The sequence below is a fragment of the Leptinotarsa decemlineata genome, unplaced genomic scaffold (genome assembly GCF_025532065.1).
Source record: "Leptinotarsa decemlineata unplaced genomic scaffold, Ldec_3_MD MMD2_tig00078422_RagTag_RagTag, whole genome shotgun sequence".
Lineage (NCBI taxonomy): Eukaryota > Metazoa > Arthropoda > Insecta > Coleoptera > Chrysomelidae > Leptinotarsa > Leptinotarsa decemlineata.
In genome coordinates this window covers 5860739-5880126 of record NW_027412747.1, presented here as the reverse complement: position 1 = coordinate 5880126, position 19388 = coordinate 5860739, and the positions used below count along the sequence as shown (strand labels likewise).

General features: G+C 32.8%; 1 protein-coding gene across 2 annotated transcripts in view; it reads left to right on the top strand.

Annotated features, from left to right (window-relative positions):
* Positions 1 to 18346, top strand: part of Sptz (zinc finger FYVE-type containing 26 spastizin) — a 72265-nt gene extending 53919 nt beyond the window's left edge. For both annotated transcript variants that reach the window (XM_023160898.2, XM_074186198.1), the window contains 3 exons: positions 6202 to 6337; positions 6401 to 6656; positions 17834 to 18346. In XM_023160898.2, coding sequence (XP_023016666.2) covers positions 6202 to 6337; positions 6401 to 6656; positions 17834 to 18019 — 578 coding nt within the window. In that variant the 3' untranslated portion in view covers positions 18020 to 18346. The remainder of the gene's footprint in view (positions 1 to 6201; positions 6338 to 6400; positions 6657 to 17833) is intronic.
* Positions 18347 to 19388: the final 1042 nt, after the last annotated feature.

The window sequence follows — 19388 nt, the reverse complement described above, 5'->3', positions numbered from 1 at the left end:
CTTTTTCACCTGCTAAGATATAGAATATTCATATTAAACTAAGCAAATGTTTATTATAGATTTACGAAAAAATTGACAACAAAAGTGCATCACTGTTTATCTGCAAAATTTTTGGGAAAAATTGGATTTTCAAAATTCTGCATTTCATGATGTTTAAATTAGAAATTTCAAAACACAAAAGCCGAGCCGGAGTAGAGCATTTCCAGATTCTACCTGAAATTTTTGAGTTTCAATTTATATTTTGTACATTTGTAGGCATGTACTATTTTGATTGTACTGTAGTCCTACTTTCAATATTTGTAATAATGATAAGATGTTTTAAATTCTGCATTAGAGTCACTTTTTATTTGCCCAAATCATATTTCGGGTGTTTTCCTTTGAAAAACACACTTTTTTGACAAAACTGAATTATTTAGATTTGATTATTTGGAATAATGTTGTTCTAAATAGACCATACCTGATAATGATTCCATTTGTAGTACATGTATTTTGTCGTTTAGTATTGTGTACTTGTCATTAGTGTCAGTTGTTTTTTTAATTGTTTACGATGTTACTTCAACTCAATATTAAGAAAACTAATTGTATTAGGAGTACAATGAAAGCAGCAAATGAAACTAAAAAATAAACAATATAAACATCATGAATTTCACTAGTTCAGACTTCCATTGTCTACTATATAAAATGATTTGAAATCCCTGAAACAACTAAAAAGGAAGAATTAAAAATGAATAGCTGATAATAACAATTATATTAGCAATTATATTAGCAGCCTCACGAAAACCAGGCCACCAAACGCGGACTGCGATTCCAAGAATTGCATTTACCGGATACCCTGTGAGTGCGGAAAATCCTATATTGGTGAAATTAAGAGGCCATGTAATGTTCGCATTGCCGAGCACAAGAAACACACACAGCGAGGGGAAACCAGCAAATCAGGAATAGCAGACCATGTTTGGACCCATCAACACAACATCGAGTGGTCCCAAGCTGAGATCTTGCACAGAGAGGAACATTGGTTTAGGAGAAAATTCAAGGAAGCTGCTTACATGTTGTCCAACAGCGTATTCAGTCAAGCCAGCGTAGAAATACGCAACATATGGAAACCCATCATCAAGCGAAAAATGGCCAACTCCCGCCAAACCGTCATCTCCCACGGAACCAGTGAAGCGGAAAATGGAAAGCGGGGATAAGTGAAAGTACTCGAATGACCTATAAATAGTCATCTCTCGGAGGAATCAGTCCAGTCATCACCCGAAAACGATTGTAGATACTAACAATCGAAACGTCGTGAACTAACGTGACTTGGAATCTCTCAACTTTTTATTTTTATTTTCTTTTTTCATTTCTTTATTTTTATTTATTTTTGTTCAATTGTTCTATTTTACTTGTATTTTATTTCACTATTATTTCATTTCAGGTTTATTTTGCTTAATATAATTGTTATTTTCAGCTATTCATTTTTAATTCTTCTTTTTTAGTGGTTTCAGGGATTTCAAATCATTTTATATAGTAGACAATGGAAGTCCGAACTAGTGAAATTCATCATGAAACATTGTTCAAACAAACGTTAAATATAAACATCAATTACACGTGACAACTAATACTAATGACAAATACACACTCAACGACATTCATACAATAAATAAAACTCAATAATGGCAATCCATATCTCATGTATATATGATAACTGACATTAGAGACAAATACATACACTCTTTGATATTTCAGTTTGGGAACTAAAGGTAAATTGGTATCATTTCTCGCTCGAGAGAATCAACATAAAATTCGATGCTTTGAGATATTTTTGTCTTGTTTTTCATTAACTGCCCATCAATAGTTTATCCTTTAAAAAATAAATGTTCTTGCTTTTGAAGGTAAATAATTTCCTGTGTCATATGATGTGCCAACTTATGTAAATTGAGCCACAATCAAATGCCACAAGGATCACCTTTCATTGAATTTTTCAATTTCCTATAATTTTTATTTATGGTAAGTTAAGTCATCAATTTCATTATTGTTTCCTTTCATAAAAATAATAGGGCACAGACAAATAGCTAAGGAGCACTTCTTCTTTTATAATAATCTCAAAATAATCCTCAGAAGACTTTCAATGGTATACTCTTTTAGTTATATTATAGAACTACTAGACTCTTTTCTTCAGTTTTTGTTTTCTTTAGGGTAGGTAGGTAGGTCCAAAGAGAGTGGGTCTATTTGACCATATACTGCAACCCATGAGAGTTTATTGTGGCACACCTGCTCAAACTCGACCAAGTAAATCCAGTTTATTAACGAAGCTGCTCACTGAATTTGGTTAGTGATCTTTCATGTCAGCTGACAGGAGTCGGACTCTGCAGAATGCTAAAAACCTGTTCCAGTCTGTAACGGGGCAGGCATGCAGTATGAATCAAATAAATCGATAACGAAGCTATTCTGGCTTTACTACCAGATCAAGGTTGATAAACCGACTATAGTACATATTCTTAAATCTAGAGTGGACCTGGTCAGCAGTCAATCTGCGACTACCTTTCTCAGGTTGATAAACAACAGAAATGTGTGGCTTTGGGAGTAGGTTTCTGTGACACATTTCAGAGAGATACTTTCGCATGACTGCAGAGTACTAACTGCACCCACTTAGGTTACCTGTAGCCATCAATCTCAGGAATCGTACCTATTGACCAATTTCTGGAATTTCTTCTGCAGCAGCCGTAATGGCATACTGAAAAGATTTCGATTGTTTGGTCAATATTGAGGTCACAAGTTCAAGGAGAAAAATTCCCATGTTAATGATCATAAAAACCCTCAAATGGTATCTCTAAATTAGCTCTACCCGACAATATATTAGATTCAGCCATGAATGGCTTCTTTGCCTCTGATTTAGGTGAATCACTATTTAAGTCTAAGTATTTGATGACCTGCTCAGGGAAAATTTGTTTCCACTCTTGATGCAGATTCAGCTTCTGCAGACCCAAAAGTTTGGCATAAGGATTCATAAGATATTCTGCTCTTGAGGAGGCGATAAGCCAATTCCTGGCTGTACCACTTAGCCTCCTATCTTCAATAACAGAATCAAGAATTGAACTGAGAAGATCTTGCTCTCGATCCGATGTTGTAATCGCAGTCTATCAGCCATGTAACATTACATAAGAAGAAATTTTAAGGCAAAATATTGAATCCCTTGTTGGTGAATTGCCACTAATGTAGCTCAGAAAAATATATTTTCAGCAAAACAGGGCTTCGCCTCACAACACTGCAATTGTCACTAATTTTTTGGCTGCAAATTTTGGTTAAAATTGGATCGCCAATCAAGGGCCAAACCATTGGCTGGCCAGGTCCCCGGACCTAACACCTATGGACTTTTACCTCTTGCCGACCAATTTTACATACGATTTGGAGCGGCAATGATGCAAAGTTTTGCTTCTCTCACTCCTATTGAATTAATTCATTCGACCAAAAAACCTTCAGAAAAGGTGTCGCGTGTGTGTATAGAAGCTGGTAGATATTTCGAATATTTCTGAAAAAATTTATTTCATTGTTTGTTCTTTATCATTATTATTATTATTGTTGAAGTTTCATTTATTGGTAGTGAATATAGTATAAATTATTATCAGTTTTATTGAAACTATGCATTTAAATTACTGTTGTTAAAAGCTTTCTCAACATTTGATAGCTAACACTGAATAATTTCTTTCTGTTTTATTGCTGCGTCGTCCAAAGCCTACTTGATAAAAGTGTGTGTTTCAAAGTCTACATGAAAACAGCCAAAAGCTCTGTATTTCAAAGATGACTCGAGCAAAACATCAAGTATGCTATATTTTTGAAGAGATTGGTTCAAGCTTTATTGAAATATGCCGGAATATACAGGGTGTCTCATAAAAAATCTTTGGCTGAACATTGATAAAACAATTGCGGTTCAATTTAGTAACAAACCTTTGCCAGAATTCAATGTTCTAGATGAACTTGAATCAAAATGTACCCCAGTTCACCCATTCGCAAAATGTCTAGCAGTGAAGATTGACTAAAATTTTTCTTTTGAGAGGCGTGTTTCACATACTGTTGGAAATGTGAAAAAATACGGTATGCAATTAGTCAATAGAGAGGTTCAGTTGACATAAATATTTTGCGAATTATTTATTTTGCGCCTGTATAGTTAACGCTAAGCTATGGATTGAATTTTTGGATAGTTTTTATGGAGCAGAAGCTCATCATGAGGAGCGTGATAGATAAGAGCAGCTTATCTGGAATCGTGTAGATCACTTCTCTACTTCTATTTCATAAAATAACTCTCATCTTTTTGTAAAGAAATTGGACACGGATGGAAAAGTGCGTTCTTCCAATGGATTGAGAATATCACCGTAAAAATATTTAGTTATCTTTCAGTTGAACTGAAGTTCATTGAAAGCATGCACTCATTCAAACTTTATATCGAGAAGTACCTGTTGAATCATTGTTTTTATTGTTACGTTTTTCCCGGTGGGTGGACCAATAATTCTGTTTGAAAAAGTGTGTTTGAAATCTGTTTTTATGTTAACCAGCTGTCGCACCCCTACGAACTACACTGAATAATCAAACTTAACTTTATTTCACTTTAAATACAACAAACACTTCAACTATTATTTGAATGTCTATCGCCTTACTAGATCACTTTGCCACTTGACTATGTAGGTATCCTCGTGGCTAGCCTTTAAATATAATAATAATACTTTAATTGCAAAACAATCATCACAGGATACAACAAACGTCAGGTACAGGTTCAAAAAAGCAAGTTAAAATGTATTTACAATGTCTATAAATAGGAGGGGGATGAAAATATTTAAATATTGAGGTATAGTACAAATCTTAAAATGTTAAAACAGTATTCTAATACAAAGACAAGAATTTAATTATACAGCTGAATTTAAAAATCTGAGAAGCACAATTGAAAGAGTATCTAAAACTAATACACGTTATTACATCCAACAATTAAAAGAATAATAGCGTTTCTGCTTCAAGTAACTTATGACAGAACTCCTGAACCTCTTCAGGCCGGTATCTTTCAGTATTTGAGGTAGTGAGGTGTATGCTTTGATTGCTTGGTAGTGTGTGCCTTTCTCATAATAAGATGATTTATGGTAAGGGACAGATAGCTCATTTTGATGTCTAGTGTGGAGGTTCATATTAGTAGAATATTGATCAGCATTTGTAGGAAACAGGAAATACAATGAAGGTACTGTCAAGATGTCTAGGTCAGAAAAGTATGTCCTACATGAAGTATTACGACTCAATCCTAGTATACATCTCATAATTTTCTTTTGTGTTATGAATATTTTTTGTGAGCTTGATGAAGAGCCCCAAAATATAATCCCATAGGAAATAATTGACTGAACATGAACATAGTAATATGTTAGCAAACAGCTGACTGATACTTGGTCCAGTAGATATCGTATAACTCCACAGATGGAGTTCAGCCTATTTAAGATGTTTATGTGTGAATCCAAGCTGAGGGTTGGATTTAGTATAACGCCCAGGAATTTTATATGATCTGATATTGGAACCGATTTGCAGTTCCAATATCAGTTCATATAAAGTTCCTGGGCGTTATACTAGATTCAACCCTCAGCTGGGATTCACACATAATCGTAATCGAATTACGTAGAAATTTCTCCAAAGTTCCGTCGAAATCGGTAGCATTATTCTCGCTGCTTCTAGAGTGGCGGTGAATCATCGTACATTTGCGCACTCTTAGCTACGTCACGTTTGGTTTATGGTTACCAGTGACGGCCGGTGTTATTTTCTTTTGGGCATGATTTACATTATTTTACTATCATTGTAGTCACCATCTTAAAGATCGTGACTATGTTAGTATGTACTGTAGATTTTATAACGTTAATAAGCATTATTAATATTGAATATAGAATAAAGAACATAAGTTTTGAGTAATTTCTACTACGATTTTTATTTGTTACGACTGGTTTCGGTTTATTAAACCATTTTTAGGTAAAGAGTTTACTTAAAAATGGTTTTTTATTCTATATTCAATATGAATTTCTACAAAATAAATAGGTCATCAATCGAACAAGTATTAATAATATTATTAATATTATAATTTTCTACCGTGTTGGGAGAAATATGGTATACAGGAACCAACATATTTCTGAATTACTCAATTTTTTGCTATTACAATTTTTTGCAATTGCAATTTTGTACCATAACTCTTCCTTACAGAATCATCTGAGACTACAGAAATCGAGAAACCCAAAATTCCTACCTTATTTGGAAGTATGCAGGAAAAACTAGAGCTGGCTGTGTTGGCCATCGTATGCGGAAAAGATGTTTCTGACGGGTTTAATATCGCTTTAAGGTATTTTTTTACAATCCACACTGCATTGGTATTTAGGAGCATCTAACTATTTACCTTTTTCAGGATAATTCAAGATTATTTTTTGAAGCCAGTGAAAGTATATTGTGAGGCAGGCAAGCAGCTAGCAAGAGAAGAAAGATATAATGGCATCGGGCAATTAGTTAGCTGTATAAAACTGAGTGGAGGTTCCAAAGATGCAGCTGTAACGGACATGTGCGATGAAATGCTGACCCAAGCTGTCGCTACTTTTACAAAAGCGAACATGTCTGGCACAAAAGTGGAGGACCTCATCAAGTTGATTTTCGACAAGGCAACTAAGGTATGATTAGTCTATACATATACATAATTTATTATCTACATACAGGCCGTTTCTTTTATCATGTGGTAACCATGCTATATTCTAAACCGTAACAGATACAAAGATGATTAAATGATGAAAAAGGTAACTGTCATTGGGAACAATACAATGGCCGAAGAAAATTTACGGGGACTCTCACCCTTCTCGAGTTACATGGGGAAAACCAAAAATGCTATTTTTCGTTTTTTTTGAATGGCATTGTTATTTCGGAGAATATCAAAAAATAGGAAAGGAAAATGTTATTGTATTCAAAATAAACTATAACGATGTAAAAATGAATATTCAATAAAACATTTTGTGTCAACATGGCCACCATCAACTTTTTTTTTAAATACGGGCCTGTCTTTTTCATTACAGATATTGATAAAGCGCTATATTCAAAATCCAAGGGTATTTCACATTTGATATTTTATTTATTTATGTTATTTATTTATTTATTCATTTACGGACTTGCCATTATACAATGAACATATAAATAGTGTGATTGAAAAAAATAAACAATTGAATAATAATATAGTATATAAAAAAAATATCAATTAATTATTAATAATAATAATCAGCAGTTTCTTCATAGTATATACATAGTCAATACGTTTAACCTGATTTTTTAAAGAGTACAAGGATGAGTCAAACAAATTAATATAGCTGCTATTCTTATTTGCTAACCTAAGCATTCTAGTGATGGTATAATTTAAGCCCTAGCCAGTAGAATGGTAAGGAACATTAAACAACTCCGACACTCTGGTTATTCTTGAATTTACATTGAAATTAATCATTTGTGTTACAAACGGACAGTTCATGTCACCATTTATAACTTTATGAAGAAGTCTTGGATCAATTTCAGCTCGGCGATGCTCCAAAGCAGATACATTCAGAAGAAGCAGAATGTCTGAGTACTCATAGTCGGACCTCAGCTATCCGAGCTTAAATGCACATGATCTCAGAAATTTGTATAGTACTTTCTCAATCATAGATATATCTGTCTGATATAGAGGACTCCATATCACGCAATTATTTTCCAAGACCAAGCATACCAATAAGTTTTCCTGGGATTATCATGCTATTCCAATCAATACTAGCAAAAAAATTATTTGTTTCATAATAATCACCATTTTTAAAATCATAATAGTACTCTTCATATGTAAGTTGCGATTCTGTATCAAATTTCAGGTTGCAATAACTGCGGTGTGATGCACACTGTTAGGAAACAGCAAATCCAACGGTTCATGAATATAAAGATCTTTTAATGTTAAAAAGCTAAATCTAGTGTAATATTTCTGCTATTAGCAATGGTGTTCAATTGATGAAGGTTGTATTAGCCAAAAGAGTGTTGTAACACAATAGTGGGAGAGTTATCTGGACAATTGACATTCAGAACCAATTCATCGTTGAACCAAACCACATTTGGTATATTATAATCCCCAAAAAGGATAAATTCACAATCTCTATTGCTTTCAAGAATATAGTTAATATCATACGTGTGTTGTTCATAAATATCATTTGATGATTATGGTGGTATATAGATTCCTCCAATTATTACTTTACGATTTTTAATATTGAGGAAAACAAATAATTGTTCTAATACATTCCCTGGTAAATTAATTGTTTTGGCATTCAATTCAGATTTAACAGCAATCAAAATACCACCACCACGCTTCTTATCTGTATTATCTCTATTTAGCCTTAATATATTATAACCTTTCAAACCTAATTCCTTATTACAAAAATTTTTATTTAACCAGGATTCTACAAGAATTACAATATTATAATCAAACCCTAGTATCGAATGCTGTAGTTCATTTAGTTTTGTTCGAAGTCCCCCAACGTTCTGATAATATATTGAAATTGTTTCAATACTGCTGGCTGATGATTTAATTACTGTTTTAAGTTTTTTGTCACTCGAGGAATACCTCCAACATATCGAATAAAAACATTTTCTCCTTTACACCTTCTATCTTCCATCTCCTTCTGAACTTTCCTCGAGTGCTCAGCTTGACGCAGGGTTAAATCAGCACTTTTCTTTCCTTTTCATTTTTTTCTTACATCTGAGAACTTTGAGGGCATCCTCAGAGTTAGAAAATAGTATATTGTGTAACAAGGGCGTGAAATCGACTTTTTTACACAAGCGTGGAATTTGCGACACGAGCCCTCAGGCGAGTGTCGCAAACAACGCGAGTGTAAAAAAGTCTTCACGCACATGTTGCACACTATACTTTTTCTACGACCATACAGAGAAAATTAAGCACCATTAGTTTAAAGAGCTTTATTGAATTTCAGAATAATTAGTAAATACCTATATTATAAAATTAACAATTAATTCTTATACTGAGATTATTATTTTTGGTTTTCATTCTGATGTGGAATAATAATGATTATTAATAGTAATATTGTAACCTGTGACCATTCCAAAACTTACACCTGCAGCATTTGATTTTTCTATTAGTGTGTTTCTTGACTTGGAAGTTGAGATGATAGAAGTAGTGGCGATAGGGGCTGAGGAAATTTGATTTTGAGGCGATAAAATTTTATTTGCCACATCAATTTTCTGAGTAATTGAGTTTTCTATATAATGCTCTGCCACTGCAGAGGATTTCCAACCTCCATGTTTTTTTAAGGTAAGCAAATCGCCTCCAGATTCTACTCCAGCTTCTACTCCAGCCACTGTTTTAGGCGGATGACCGCCTAAAACAACGTATATTGTTCAGCATGAGGTAAATTTAGGTATTTTGCGATTACCGAAGGAACTTTACCAATATTATTTATACCAACGATCTGATAGGTACATTTTCCACCTTGATAATTAAGAATTAATTTTTTTTTCTGCGTATTTTTGCGGACGGAGTGCCGTATATTTTCGGTATAATTCAAGATGTTCCGTGATGGTAAATTTTCTTGAGATTTTGGTTTTTGTATCATGGACGTTTACTATGAGTATTGTACCTAAATCTTCAATATCATCTAATTTCAGTTTATACAGTTCATCTCTTCTAAGAGCTCCAGCAAGTCCAAATATTAGTATAACCTAAAAGAAAAAGAAATTACAATATAGAAACTAAAAAAAGATTATGACTGTCAGAAATCGAACCCAGGTCCTTGGGCGCGCGAGGCCGACGCACTACCGCTGAACCATTCGTATTTACAAATATATGTGTGAAAACGCGATTCTCAACGCCCAATTTAAAATAATTTAGAAGATCATAGTTAGATATCACATTAACATAGTTATAGATAATATATCTGATTTGGCCAACTATACTTATTAGAATCTACTCAATTTATAGATATTATTTTCTATTTATTTAATACTACCGTGAGACATTAAACTTACCTTGGTCAATAAAAATTTTTCGTCAGGAGCTTCTTGTATAAACTTCAGTATTTGTTCTTTCTCCAAAACTCTGGATTTTTTGGGAACTCATAACTCACTCTTCCGTTTTAAAAAAGCACGTACCTTAGGATAGTCAATATTTATGTTTTTTTTAATGCTGATGGTACTTTTTAACATTGAGAAATTACTCCAAAGTGTTGCTGCCTTAAAGTTCTTGGATAATTCTGACAAATATGCCAATATTACGTTTTCAGAAAATGAATTGATATTCTTTGTTTTCCTCCATGCCATGAATTTCTCATATGTACTTTCATACACGCTCAATGATTTTTGGGGTAATAAAGTCTTACTAGCCTCATTGGCTGCATCCATAACATCCGGCGGGGTACTTCGTATATCTGAATGATCAGAATCCATTATAATATAATGTTAAAATATTAATAATTGACTCTCAACAATGAGCTCACAACAATAATGATCAAGCTATTTTGACAGTTTATTTATGATTTATTGCTGCTCTTACACAAAAGATGCACTAAGGCCGCCTATCAGCGAAATATTCATGTATTAGGTCTTATGGACAGACTACAATGTATTCCTTATGAGTATATTTCACGCACTGATAATAAAAACACTTGAATGTACCATGTTATTCTTATGGGTTTATTTCACGCCCTAGGGCGTAAAAATAATTTCACGCACAAGGGCGTACGGGAGTAGAAAAAATAATTTTTAAGGCTCTTGCACCATTTTTATTCTTTTTTCCAACTCTTCGTGTGGCAACAATTTTCAGTTCTTCCTCTTTTATTTCATTAACAAGATAATTTGCTTCTGTTAAGTCACCATCTAGTGAATTTCCATTTTCTGGAAGATTAAAAACCATAACATTGTTTTTCTTTCTCTGCCTCTCATTGATTTCATCTATTATATCATCTTCAGATATTATTATTTGGGATGAGTTCATTTTTATTTTCAAATCATTAATCAATAATTTCGGATTGCAAAAATTATCAGTAGATGCAAGGAGTTTGGGTATCAGTTTAACTCCTAATTTGCAGTCCTCGCGTTCTAGCATTTCATTTGAAATAATCATCATCATCAGCGACAACAATCAAACAGAAAAACAATTTATTTTATCATGAACTTTTGGGAAAAATGAAACCAATACGAAAAATGAAAGCTACATGGCAATCTACATTAAATGGTCGAATTGACGACCTCTTTGTTGAATGCACATAATTTGTCGGTCCAGACAATTTCTGTGGCAATTTTCTACCATAATAGGTGTAATACTAATACATGCATCTTTTATTTTTTGTTCGAGATGGTCGGTATCTGTAAATGGTGTTGAAAAAAATTTATCCTTTATGTATCCTCAGACAACAAATCTAAAGGAGTAAGATCTGGGGATCGAGCTGGCCAGTTAATTGGTCCATTGTTTCCCATCCATTTTCTTGGAGTATTGCATCTAAATATTCCCTTACCATTGCTGCATTATCGGGAGAAGCGCCGTCCTGTTGATTTTTTTTTTCATGGGGAATATTCAATGGCAATTCATCTAAGTAGCCATCGAATTCATTGACTATAAAATGAAGAATAGATTTCACTATTCAAATGATCCTCGTGAAAGAAAGGGCCAAAGATATTTGTTCCCACAATTCCCAACCAAACATTTATTCCGAACCTTTCTTCGAAATTGGTTTTTCTATGTAAATGTTCATTTGTATTATTCCGTCTATAATGGATATAAATTGATGGATGTAGCCGTTACTACTTGGTAGGAAATCATAATGAAAAAAGAAATGAAAATTTCTATGATTTCTGGTTGTTTGACCTGAGGGTATATTAATCTGTAAGTGAATTTCCGGCTTTGTTTCCTGACTAAGACTAACTTCTGGATAGTATCTGCGTTGAAACCATTATTATGACCTATCTGTGTAATTATATCAATTTCCCTGGCTCACTGCCTTTGTCTGCAGACAATCTAGCATAATTTTTGTAACTGGCTGATCCTAAATAAAAAAAAAGATGATGCTTTCACTGTGTAAATTTTTATGTGGTAATATTAGCTTATCCATAACATTTATTTGATTCCTCACACTTCCAGTAACCACACATTTTCTTGTTTTCTTTCTGTCAAATGCACCATAGTCCCTCAAATTTCATTCCAATCATTTGAACATTTGGATTTTCGGAATACGAGGATTCTGGTATAGCTCAACACATATATTCCTTTTTCATAACTAAATAGCATATCAGTCCTTTCATCATTTGAATACACCTTTGACAGTTCTCAACAACGCATTCATTTTTCCTGCCATAGAAACCAAGCAAAGCCTATGCATTTAACATGGTAAATGAATTGAGATGATTTGATTATAACAAATTATACAACAATCGAATTTTGACCAAAAACTGATATTTTCGTTATTTCTAGGATTGAGATCTATAAAAATATTACGAATTATAATTGATTAGGGAGAAATAAGCCTTGAATACAAACAAAAAAGTAAGAATTTTCATTGTATTAGGGTACCTACCTGTCGAATTTATTGGGTTGTCTGAATAATATTTTGAGATATCAAAATGACAAGACCGTAATTTGTTGTCACTGATGATGGTACTTATTTCAAATGAAACGCTATAAAAATATCAAATGTGATATACCCTTGGATTTAGAATTTATCGCTTTATCAATATCTGTAATAAAAAAGGTAGGTCCATATTAAAAAAAAAAATGATGGTGACCATGACACAAACCGTTTCATCTAATATTTATTATTACGTCGTCATAGTACACTTCGAATACATTAACATTTTCCTTTCCCATTTTTTGATATTCTCCGAAATAACAATTCCATTCGAAAAAAACGAAAAACAGCATTTTTAGGTTCCCCGTATAACTCGAGAAGGGCGAGAGTCCCCGTAAATTTTCTTTGACTATTGTATTGTTCCCGATGACAGTTACCTTTTTTCTCATTTAATCCTCTTCGTATCTGTTACGGTTTAGAATATAGCAATGTCACCACATGATAAAAGAAACGGCCTGTATATAGTATTAATTTTTTATTCAGATGTATAACAAAATTCATTTTGAGACACTGAACAAAAGTCATTTTTTGTGGAGGAAAATCAGCTTTTATAGACATTCTTTAGGTATTTTCACCTTTTATATTCTGAAAAATATGAAAATTGTATATGCACGCAGGCAAAATTATTTAATATGACAAGTTATTGATAAATGGATTTTTTTTTTTGGGAAAAATACTTTGAATTTACTTATCACCGATTCTCTTTATTTCTGAACTTTGTTAAGGGAGTTGAGTCCAAATTGGTAACTTGGTATTTTATTTCCTTTTACTGATTCCAAACGATTTTTGATTATTTTCTCCAGGTTTTCAGCTACAGAACTGTGTGATTGCTCCATACTTTTGTGGTTTACTGTGATTGTATCACTTTTTAGGAATGGTTATGATGATTCATGTTTCTATTCTGGAGGAATGTAGTATATATTGATGTTTACGTTAAGTCATGGCCAGGACTTGTAGTTTTTCTGTAACTGATTATTTGGAAGTATTCTTCTTCATCAATATGGTGTTCTTCATAAGGAGGCTCTGATGAAAAATATGTTTTAAACCAATAATTTACATTATAATAGTGATTGTTTTCGAAGTTTATGTCCTGACATTGCATGGATGTGGTTCTGAAATAATATCCGTGAACGTTAGTAGTTTTAAACATTTCTCCATTATTCTCTATAGGTTTGCTGTATTGTATTGACCTGTTTTTGATCATGTTCTGAACTCTTCTATCATCTTTTGGATGCAGATAACCATTAGGTTTGAAGTCAAGGTATTTTTTTTTTCAGGCTGATGATTAAAGACGGTAATTCCTGATAGTGGAACAAGAGTTTAATTTTTGGTGGATTTTCTAAAATGAGTTGTTCAGTTGTTAGAATTTTGGAGAAAATAACTCAGCTGCCTTTGTTTGAACCTATTATTTCAATTGAAGTCGCCAATAATAATTGAATAGAGATACAAACAAACTTGGGTACAGACTTTTTCTTCCAGCTTAGAGTTGGGATGGAAGTAAACCAAAAATATATTTAGTTTTTTCCTTCTAAAGGTCATTGTGAAAGGGATACATTCATTGGGCTGATGATTAATTGTGCTGGAGCATCTGCTTTGTCAATGTTAATATGTGGTTTACTTCGAACAAGTGACCCATCTTTAGGTTTATTCAGTATTTGATGACCATTCTTTTAGATACTCTTCCAATTTTGGTACAAAGTGTTGCTGTCAGTTTTAGTTTCTACAAACAGCACATGCACTCGATGTCATAGTTTTCAACATAACGGTTTATGATTTGCTTCTTTTTTGGATAGCTATTTATGTTACAGTAGAGCAATTCAGTCAGTTTAAGAGTGAACGTACTGGATATTGTTGCTGTCAATTGGTTCAGTTGTAGAGGATTCGTCAGAATAGAGTTCAAAGCTAAGGATATATACACGGCTTCCAGAGAAAATGGCTTGAGAGTTAACGTTGAAGATGTTTGTAAAAGTACTCTTGTTATTGAATAAGTTAACTTTTGTATAGTGACCGGGTTGTGGATTCTCGATTTTCTTTTTGCAGGATCTATATAACATTCATTTGGTAAATAGGATACCTTCCTAGGATACAATAACACAGTTATAAGTAAGAAATAATTAATTAATATTACAAAAATCAAGACTTATATATGATATATATATATATATATATATATATATATATATATATATATATATATCACATTCATTTTCTGTACAGTAGTGTCTTGGCTTATATCATTACAAGCTAATAGAGGATCATCTACAAATAAGTTTGTAAATTCACATTCAACATATATATTAATATCATATAAATATATAATGAATAAATGATAAGGGACCTAAAACACTTCCCTGGGGAACTCCTTTGTCGTTTAAGATTTCATTTGCAATTGTGCCATTGATTCTTACACTTTGTTTTCTGTCTTCAAGATAGTTAGAAAACCATTCATTCACATAGCCCTCAATTCCGTATATTTTGATTTTGCTGAGGATTATATTTCTGTCAATTGTATCAAAAGCTCTCTTCAAATTTGAATAAATCGCTATTACATACTTTTGTCATCTAATTTTTTTATCAGATAGTTAAGTGACCTCTGTAGTGCCGATTTACAAGAGTATTTTTCCCAAAACCCTGACTGATTATCAAACAGAATCTCATTTTCATTCACAAAGTTTAGTAATTGATTGTAAACGGCATACTCTAGTACTTTCTCAAAGGGTGGCAAGGTATTAATAGGCCCAAATTCCTCAGCTTTGATAGTTTTATTTACCTGTGGAATTGGAATAATAGTAGTAATTTTTAGGAGATCTGGGAGCATTCCAGTCTGAAGCGAAATATTTATAATATTCAATATGGTATGATCAGCAGTTTCCAAAGTTTGTTTCAGAACTTTGGATTTCATGTGTGTTACATTTATTATCTAATGAAGCAACAATATCACGTGATTCTCCTAAGGAGACAATTTGAATTTAGTTATAGGCAAGTAAAGGTTAGAATCTCAATTATACCACACTTCATCACTTTGAATGCTCTCGATTACCTGGTTGAAACTATTAACAGAATAATTGCGTATTTTAAAGCTATCCCATTTGAGTATTTTGATGAAGATTAAATAAATGATTTATAGGCTTTATTTCTTTCCTTAATTTAAATATTTACTTCATTGTCAAACCATGGTACATTATTTTAAAATTGACATATTCTCAATGGTGCTATATTGTTAATAACTGTAGAACAATTATCAATGATTTTTTTAATAAATAATATTTACATCTACTAAACTTAATGCCCATTCACATGAAATCAAGTTAATTTTTATTTTATCAAGATTACTCTTGCAAAAGTTTCAATATTTTTTGTAATATTGCTTTGGTTCAATGGATTTGATAGGAAGTTGACTGATAGACGTGACATGTTCATGCAGTCTTATTTCAAAATTTGCTGTTTGGACAAAAAATCTGCAATGTACGAACATCTTCAAGAATCAAACCACAAGATAAATGAAGATAATCTCAAAATCCTACATATATGTAATAAAGGGAGAAATGAATATGTTGGAGGTCATGGAAATTAACAAATCAATTAAAAACCAGTAAGCACGGATCTATTAGTAAGCACTGCTCAGATGCCTCGCAACTGGAGCTGGGAGTGCCACAGGGAAGTGTTTTGGCCCCAATACTATTTTCTTTATTCATTGCTGACATAGTGGAATTTTTACCTGAGTATAACATCACGCTGTATGCTGATGACTCATCTTTTCTTGTCTCCCAGGAATGCAGTGAAATGACCGAACAAGCTTGTAACCATCTTCTTGGTAAATAAACTAGGACTATAGTTTTCAGCTAATCAACTACATTTCAATACAGAAAAAGCTGAGTATCTAATCTTTCACACCAGACAAAGACTAATAAACAATCCACTCTTGATCAAACTGAATGACTTAAATATTAACAGAAAATCAATAACAAAATTCTTGGGAATAACCCTAGATGACGATCTCAACTGGAATGAGCATATTACAGCAACTATAAATAAATTAAATACAAAAATATATCAAATTCGATGTATGCGGAATGTGGTTGATATCGGAAGTCTGAGAAATTTCTACTTTGCTGAAATCCAGTCTATTCTACTTTATGGCATTTTACTATGGGGAAACTCTCCGGCTGCACAGCATCTATTTCTTATTTAGAAAAAAGCAGTAAGAACTATAAAAAAATGTATCACCCAGGAATTCCTGTAAACCATTGTTTGCCAAATTGAATATTCTTCCTCTGGCCTGTCTTTGTATTATGGAAGTTGCCTGCTACATCCATAAAATAAAAAACACTCTTCCCAGGCATTCGGACATACATGTATGCCAAACCAGAAACAATCAGCAAATCTATCCCAATCATAGCAATCTCCAAATAACATCAAATGGACCACTCTCAACAGGTGTGAGAATTTACAATAAATTATCCACTGGCACACTTCAAATTTCGAAACTCCATAAAACACTTTCTGCAAGAAAATTTTATAGCATTGATGAATTTTTATTGTAACTTTTTAAGCAAATAACTTATATCGCTGTTCCTTTTGTTGTCTTGTAGTTATGTATGTAGTCTTTACTATATTTATATACATGCACTAAGACATTATATCCTGACATGTTCTATACCCTAATGGGTCCTTTGAATGAATAAACTGATTTGATTAGAAACATATACCCCTAAACGAGCAACTTGATTTATGTAGGTCTCCTCTCTTGAATTTATGAGTCTAACAACCCCTAGAATTTTCATGGTGGTATTTAAGTTGGCATCCTGTCTCTCAAGTACCTGTCCTTGCAGCACACCTGAAAATTCTAATAAAATCGATATTTCAAAATTCAGATTTCAGTTTTATACTTGATAATAAGATCAAACCTGAAACCGGTCTTATAAATAAAATTTTCCAGTGGTATTTAGACGAAAGTGTTTTTATTCATTTAATTTAAGTGATCATATAAAGTATACAAGTCATCAATCACACATACTATAACTTGAGCTTTAACTTATCTGCAAGTCAGAAGTATTGTCAATGGTGTTTTTTGACGGTGGTAGTGGTGATGATATTTACTAAAGATCAAAAGTATCCTTTTATATTTTATTTGTCTAGGTATATTTTTACTACTGCTTCTTTGAAAATTTCTATCACTTCCTTTATATGAAGATGTAGAAGAATATATTATTTTACAGATATCGGCGTATATCGAAGCGAAACAGTTGAAAACCGCCTATTTTCTCGCTGTGAAGTACAAACGTATGTCTGACATAAGGAGGATACTAAGAGAAGCCGAACTTTTGAATCAACCTAACATTAAAGCTCTCTGCCAAAAAATGTTACATTCTCATTCGCATACACCCTCGCACACCAAAGAATAGATTTTTATATCTTGAAAAGGAATGAAGCAGTTTGAAGAACATTCTAGAAGATGTATCAGAGAGATTATTTTCGATCAAAGATAATTGTTCAGGAAGAATGCTTGTTTTCTGAGATGTTACCTAAAACTACCCATATAATGTGATTCAGCAGAAACAAATTACAATGGTAGTTTGACTCTAAAAATCTTTATAGTTTCAATATATTTTTCTATAGTTTATATATCCTTATATTATATTCTATTCATTGTATGTATAATTACATTAGCTGTGACAGTGGCTGTGAATCTCATATTTTTATCTTTTATCAATAAAATGTTTATTATACCAGTGCTAGTTTTTATTTTCATTCCTTTACGTACTCCAAAATATTTGTAACATAGTCGTTTTCACAATAATAATAATAATAATATTTATAGAAATTAGTAGGTTAATTGAGTTATCTAAGCCGAACAAAGTATATAAATACGGTTTATATCACAGGGAATATCAAGAACTCAAAACAATATATCAGACTAAATAACTAAACTAACTAAATGATGATAGAATCTCTTCTGCTGACAATAAGGTGATAGAATCCTGGAAAATCATCAAAGAAGCTTCGCCTATGTTGGGTTCACTCACAATAAGTATATTTACTTCAAGCTTATTGGCTATAGCAAGAGCCATATCGTGAGCTGGTCGACTTCTGTTACAATTTATTTGTAGGATGCTTGTTTCTGTCAGTATTTGAAGTTTCCACCTCCATTGCTTATCCACCCTTGCTCACATTTTCTTCTGCGGTTAATACTTCTTCGGTTTTATTTGTTCTAGTGGATGCTTCCTGCACTGTTCGCAAGGTTAAAAGTGCTTTTTTTTTTATTCGGTTGTGCTGAGCATTTGAGTGTATCAGATTGATGTCTTCCTGTGTCTTTCCATTTGCCCTATGTCTCTCTTCTGCACATCTCAGACAAAATCTCTCTTGATCTGGCCCTGTATATTATTCTTTGGAATGTCCAAATTCCCAACATTTAAGCAGCAAATCTCTTTCTGTCTTTCAGCAACTCTACAGATCATCCAACCAATCCTTATTGTTTTCAACTGCACCAGCTTTATGGCATCGTCTTCGTGTATTACTAGTGTTGCGTTTTGTTTATTTCTATAAGCAGGTCAAAGTACCCTCACCTCAAAAGCTTAATAATTTTGGAAACTTCTTCTACTATTTTCTTTTCAGTAACGGTTGCGCCCATCCCCTTTATGTGGATGATCTTTTTGTTAAAAAGTAGCAGAACCGTTGCTTCTGGTACTTTTTGCACTAGCTATTGTTTCAAAATTTCAACTCTGTCCCATCCGTTTGTGTTGTGAGAATAACTTCATTATTCCTACTTTTCTG